This window comes from Nycticebus coucang, chromosome 20 (genome assembly GCF_027406575.1).
Source record: "Nycticebus coucang isolate mNycCou1 chromosome 20, mNycCou1.pri, whole genome shotgun sequence".
NCBI lineage: Eukaryota > Metazoa > Chordata > Mammalia > Primates > Lorisidae > Nycticebus > Nycticebus coucang.
The window spans coordinates 25,702,288-25,708,877 of record NC_069799.1 but is presented as its reverse complement, the minus strand read 5'-3'; the positions used below and the strand labels follow the sequence as shown (position 1 = coordinate 25,708,877).

General features: G+C 40.1%; 1 protein-coding gene across 1 annotated transcript; it reads right to left on the bottom strand.

Annotated features, from left to right (window-relative positions):
- Nucleotides 1–4,312: 4,312 nt before the first annotated feature.
- On the bottom strand, nt 4,313–5,332 carry LOC128572517 (olfactory receptor 2M3-like). Its single transcript, XM_053572555.1, has one exon. The coding sequence runs from the start codon at nt 5,330–5,332 to the stop codon at nt 4,313–4,315; it is 1,020 nt and encodes a 339-aa protein (XP_053428530.1).
- Between the last annotated feature and the right edge of the window lie 1,258 nt (nt 5,333–6,590).

Genomic DNA, 6,590 nt, shown 5'->3' with positions numbered 1-6,590 from the left:
TCAGGAACAATAGGAATCTGCACACTCATACAAAAACATGGAAATTAAATAACCTTATGCTGAATGATAGCTGGCTCAGAGATGAGATCAAGAAGGAAATTGCCAAGTTTTTGGAAGAAAATGACAATGAACCACGAATTATCAGAACCTCTCGGATACCGCAAAGGCAGTCCTAAGAGGGAAATTTATAGCACTGCAAGCCTTCCTCAAGAGAACGGAAAGAGAGAAAGTTAACAACTTAATGGGACATCTCAAGCAACTGTAAAAGGAAGAACATTCCAACCCCAAATCCAGTAGAAGGAAAGAAATAACCAAAATGAGAGCAGAATTAAATGAAATTGAAAACAAAAGAATTATACAACAGATCAATAAATCAAAAAGTTGGTATTTTGAAAAGGTCAATAAAATAGATTAACCTTTGGCTAACATAACAATGAAAAAAAACAGTAAAATCTCTAATTTCATCAATCAGAAATGACAAAGACGAAATAACAACAGACCCCTCAGAAATTCAAAAAATCCTTAATGAATATTATAAGAAACTTTATTCTCAGAAATATGAAAGTCTGAAGGAAATTGACCAATACTTGGAAGCATATCACCTTCCAAGACTTAGCCAGAATCAAGGGGAAATGTTGAACAGGCCAATATCAAGTTCTGGAATAGCATCAACCATACAAAATCTCCCTAAAAAGAAAAGCCTGGGGCCAGGTGTACACAGCTATGATTTAATATTAATAAAAAAATCATGAAAAAGAAAAAAATTCTGTAATGGGAAAAAAAATAAAAGAATTCTATTAGGTATTTGGTTTTTTTTCTGGTTCCATGTGAATTGAAGTACTATTTTTCCAATGTCTTTAAAGTATGACATTGGTGCTTTGATGGGGATTGCATTAAATCAATAGATTGATTTGGGTAGTATGGACATTTTAACAATGTTGATTTTTCCCAGCCATAAACATGGTGTGTAATATTCTTCTTTTGATCCTGTGAGATCTGGGAACAGCCATCTTTTTCTCTTTTAACATTCATTTACAGAGATCCTCACCTGCTCAAGGTTCCAAGTCCTGTAAGCTGAAGCCCAGAGAGAAATAACCTCTCTTTCTCCATCAAGCACAGACCTGGCACGGCTGCCTTCTGTAGTCACTGACCAGGTGGCATTGTGCCATCAGAAAAAAGAAAATCAACAACTGTTGCATCCATACATGCTGATGTTACATGAATTTAGAGTGAGAAATGGCATAATACGAGTTTCTCTTTTAAACATACATGGTTTCAACACAATTCTCAAATTTTCCTTTATACTTAAAATACTGTGTATCTAAGGCCAAGGCTATGATTTTCATTGGCACATTTTTTTTTTTACTTCCTCTACTATATGTGGCTAACCAGTTCTCCCAGCATCATTTGTTAAATAAGGATTTTTTTCTTGATTTGTTTTGTGCTTGATTCTCTGTGGGTTCTTTGCTCTTTATATGTGATTATTTCTCTCTTTATTCATCCAACAATACTTACTAGGTGTCTCCAAAGATAGGCTTGTATGAAGGAGACATGGATATACTGTAAGACATTCTAGTTCAGTATGTATTGTAAGACAGCATTCCCTAATGTTACAGATTCAGTTCTCTACACATGAAAACTCTAAGCTACCAGAGTTGGGGGTGGGGGGAGGTCTTGTGGTGCATTCAGTGTCTCATTGGGGTGTTAACAAAGAAAAGCTTATGTCTGGCCACAGTCTTACTTGCTTTCATTTACTTTTACATCTTCTAGTTGAGTTTTTTCGCTTTTTTTATTTTTTACTTTTAACCACTGAGGAACAGACAGGTTGGTTCTTAATAGAACACATCAGCTTAGGAGGCAGGAACAAAGCCAATTCTTGTCTGTCATTGAACATCCACACATTTTTTAAACCTTGCCTCTGTAGGTCTATTTTCCACTGCACTTGAACACATCTGCCACCTACACCCCTGCCACAATAAATTCTAATTTCTCTACATTCTATATATGTTGCAGTCACCTGAGTTAAAACACAATGCCTAACACATTTCTGGTTAATAAGAGATATGAGATGACTTCTGGGGCCTGGGAGGACTTACCCACCATTTTTGTTCATGGGATGTGAGTATTAGCATGATTCCTCACTGCGCTTTCCACCCTGCACTCCACGCCAAACATGTAATGATGTTCATTACCCTCATACATTATTCATTTTCACCTCCATAAAAGCCCCTCTGACTCTTGGCCAGGGAGATAGATTTGAGGAAGTCTGTGCCTCCTCCTCAGGGCAGTTGCGTCTCTTGCAGTAAATCCTTCTATGACAATCCTTGTCTCAGTCATCGGCTTTCTGTTTGGTGAGCAACATGATTCACCCCTCACCACCACCCCCGTGCATGCATTAACAGGTTCAACAAATTTTTTTACTCATAGTGTATTTGAACAGACTGATTTAACCAGTTGTACTCATGGAGTGTTTCTAACTCAGAAGCCACAGGAAATGATCATTTCAGGAGGAGCCCGTCCTTATTGTAGATGCCAACACCCTACAGCTGTGACCAGGAGGTGTAGCAGCAGCCCAGCCCCTGACCCTGGTGTCTCTGTTCCCCACTACTTATCATATGCACCGTTCTTCAGGCAGAGACAAATTCTCTATCTCTTTTCTAAAGAGAGGCTGGGCTGGGTACAGTGGCTCATGCCTTTAATCCCAGCATTCTGGGAGGCCTAGGCTGGAGGATCCCTTGAGCCCAAGAGTTCAAGACAAGCCTGAGCAAGACCAAAACTCTCCAAAAAACTAGACAGGTATTGTGCTGGGTGCCTGTAATCCCAGCTACTTGGGAGGCTGAGGAAAAAGTATCACTTGAGCCCAAGAGTTTGAAGTGGCTATGATGCCATGGCACTCTACTGAAGGTGACAAAGTGAGACACCATCTCAAAAAAAATAAAGTCTGATCCTATGCTTTCCCAGAGAAGAAAACAAAATTTTAAGGATGGTAGAATTTCTAGTGAAATAATACAAAAATTATTAACTCACAGTTTTTCAACAAAGACTAAAATCTCTCTGCCTACTTTCTTTCTCTTGCCAGCCCCCCAACCCTATGGATTTCTGTTTTCATAAACTATTGAGGAACCCAGCAAGCCAAAAGGAAATGTAAATTCTCTTTATACTTCCCTAGCTCCTTTGTCTTTTAGAATTTGTTCCTTTAATCCTCAAGTGATTCCAAGAGGAACAATGGAATATGATCAGGCCTCAGAATTGAAAGCACCTGAAAAAATATCTGTTAGTATTCACAGTCACAAGATCTTGAGAATTCAGTACAGTCCCCCATCTTAAATTCAGCTACCCACTGGCCCTCAGGGCTGGCATTCTTACTTTCTTTTCTTAGGATGCTACTCTGTTCTCTATTTCCTTTTCTGTCTCTTCACCCTCTTCTCGCTCTCTTACTCCCTGCTCTCTGCTCCCTTCTTTCTCTTTCTCATTTCTTTCTCCACTCTCTTCTCTCTCTTTAATATAAAATAAACATTTTATTTGGCTTTTATGTCCTGGTTTTGGCATGGAGAATTTTTTTTGTTTCTTATTCTGCATGCAGCACCAATGAAACATTTCTAAACCTATCAAACTTCTTGTTACTGGTTCTCAGGACGGGTTGGTTTAAAATATGCAAGTCCTTTCTTTTCCCTTTAACAATCCTCCTATTAATGAATTGAATGTACAAAGTTTTGTAGGTAATCACGCTTCTACTAAAGATATAACAGCACAACCCTCAAAATCCCAGAGCAACTTAATAATGGCTAACATCTCAATATTTACTACTACATATTCATTTTTATGACCATTTTTGAAATATGAACTTCAGAACATACTTAATTTTTTATTATTTTCATTTTTTTATTAAGTCAAATACATTCATGTATATGTGGGGTACAATGCGCTAATTTTTTTTTATACAATCTGACGTGGTTAGATCAAACATACTTTAAAAAACATGGACTGGATATTGAAACTGGTACATCTCCCAGCAGTGTTGTGGACTGTTAGAACAGAATCAGGAAATATTTTAGACCGAGAAATGACTTTCAAGGCCAAGTTGAATTCCTTATTGGCACAAAGAAGTCAAATATTTTTTTTTTATTTTCACACAGCTAGTGAGTGTTTTGGGTATTTAGATTCTCAGATCAGTTCTGCTAAGTTGTAAGTTAAAGTCAAGAAAATACCTTAGGGGATAAATGTTTACCTCTTAGATACTATGTGTGGAATTGTAGCTCATTGTCTGTCTTGCGGGCCCCGAGTTTCTGTAGATGTGGAAGGCTATGTGTTTCTACCTCAGAATGAATCCTCTACCTATTAATTTTCTCAGAGCTGCCAGCACCTCCTTGTTCCTTAAACTGTAAATGAGAGGGTTGAGCATGGGGGTGAAGATGGTATTAATCATAGAGAGTACTTCATCCTGCTCTGATGTATGAAAGGAGTGAGGGGTCATGTAAATGATCATAGCTGGTCCATAGTAGAGGCTCACTACAGCCAGATGAGAGGAACATGTGGCAAAGGCTTTTCTCCTGCCCTCTGGTGAACTCATGCGGAGGACTGTGAGGAAGATGAGCATGTAGGAAGACACAATCAGTCCTAAGGGAAGAAGTACAAACACAATGCAGATAACAGACACCACTGCCTCATATAAGGAGGTGTCCTTGCAAGACAGCTTCAGGACAGCAGGCATCTCACAGAAGAAGTGGTGGATTTCCCTGGAGCTGCAGAAGGGGAAATGCATGGTGTAGATGGTATTGATAAGGGAATTTAGGGTACCTCCACCCCAGGACACCAGGGCCATCTGCAGGCATTTTCTGGGACTCATGATAACTGAATACCTCAGGGGGTTGCAGATGGCCACGTAACGGTCATAAGACATCATGGTCAGAAGGAGACACTCACCACCCCCAAGAGCAAAGAAGAAGAAAATCTGAGCTCCACAGGCAACTTTTGAGATGTCTCTCTTCCCAGAAAAAAAGTTGATGGCCATCTTTGGGACAGTGGTAGAAATTAAGGCCAAATCAATAAGAGAGAGATGGCTGAGCAGTATGTACATGGGGGTGTGAAGGCGGGCATCCATCCAGATCAAGAGGATCAATGTGGCATTCCCAGCAAAGGCAATAATGTAGACCAGAAGGAAGGTGGTGATGAGGATGCTGATGTATGGCAGCTCTGGAAAAAGCCCCAAGAGAAGGAAGTCAGCAGAGGTCTCATTCCCTCTATCCATGTTCTGATCCCTTATACTTGAACTAGAGGGTGTGGACAAAACAATTAAAAATGTGTGATGCTGATGAGTTGTGCTGGCATTCATTTTTCTTATAACTTTATCAAAAATACTTTCTTCAGGGCGGCGCCTGTGGCTCAGTCGGTAAGGCGCCGGCCCCATATACCGAGGGTGGCGGGTTCAGACCCGGCCCCGGCCAAATTGCAACCAAAAAATAGCCGGGTGTTGTGGCGGGCGCCTGTAGTCCCAGCTACTCGGGAGGCTGAGGCAAGAGAATCGCTTAAGCCCAGGAGTTGGAGGTTGCTGTGAGCTGTGGGAGGCCACGGCACTCTACCGAGGGCCATAAAGTGAGACTCTGTCTCTACAAAAAAAAAAAAAAAATACTTTCTTCAAATGTCAGTATCAGTACAAAGAAAGAAGGAAGAAAGATCAAACCATTTTTTTTTTTTAACAGCTGGGACTGGAATTTTTATTAGAGAAGCATCTTTCTATTTTGGGGAAAATTCTTTGGATATTATAGGTGAGGTCCTGAGGCTGGAGGCTGAGAAATGAAAAAAAAAAAACACCCCGTGTGCAACAGTAACATGGTTTGGGGAATGGTGCAAACATAAGTAGACCTGAGGACTGGAGTCAAAACAATGACTGAATTCTTTGGAAAAAAATGGTTGATAAGAAATCTCTAGATGTTGGCATGGATGTGGGAGAAAAGGGCACACTTCTACACTGCTGGTGGGAATGCACACTAATACGTTGATTCTGGAAGGATGTTTGAAGAATACTTAGAGACCTAAAAATAGACCTGCTATTCGATCCTATAATTCCTTTACTAGGTTTATACCCAGAAGACCAAAACTCACAATATAACAAAGACATCTGTACCAGAATGTTTATTGCAGCCCAATTCATAATTGCTAAGTCATCGAAGAAGCCCAAGTGCCCATGGACCCACAAATGGACTAGCAAACTGTGGTACACGTATACCATGGAATATTATGCAGCCTTAAAGAAAGATGGAGACTTTACCTCTTTCATGTTTACATGGATGGAGCTGGAACATATTCTTCTTAGGAAAGTACCTCAGGAATGGAAGAAAAAGTATCCAATGTACTCAGCCCTACTATGAAGCTAAATTATAGCTTTCACATGAAGACTATAACCCAACTATAGCACAAGACTATGAGGAAAGGGCCAAGGAAGGGAAAGGGAGGGTGGAGGTTAGGGTGGAGGAAGGGTAATGTGTGGGGCCACACCTATAGTGCATCTTAAAATGGGTACAGGTGAAACTTACTAAAGGCAGAATACAAATGTCTACGTACAATAACTAAGAAAATACCATTAAGGCTAC

What these genes read in the sequence shown, in the direction of transcription:
- LOC128572517 (XM_053572555.1), bottom strand. Translation starts at nt 5,332, where the DNA reads ATGAATGCCAGCACAACTCATCAGCATCACACATTTTTAATTGTTTTG.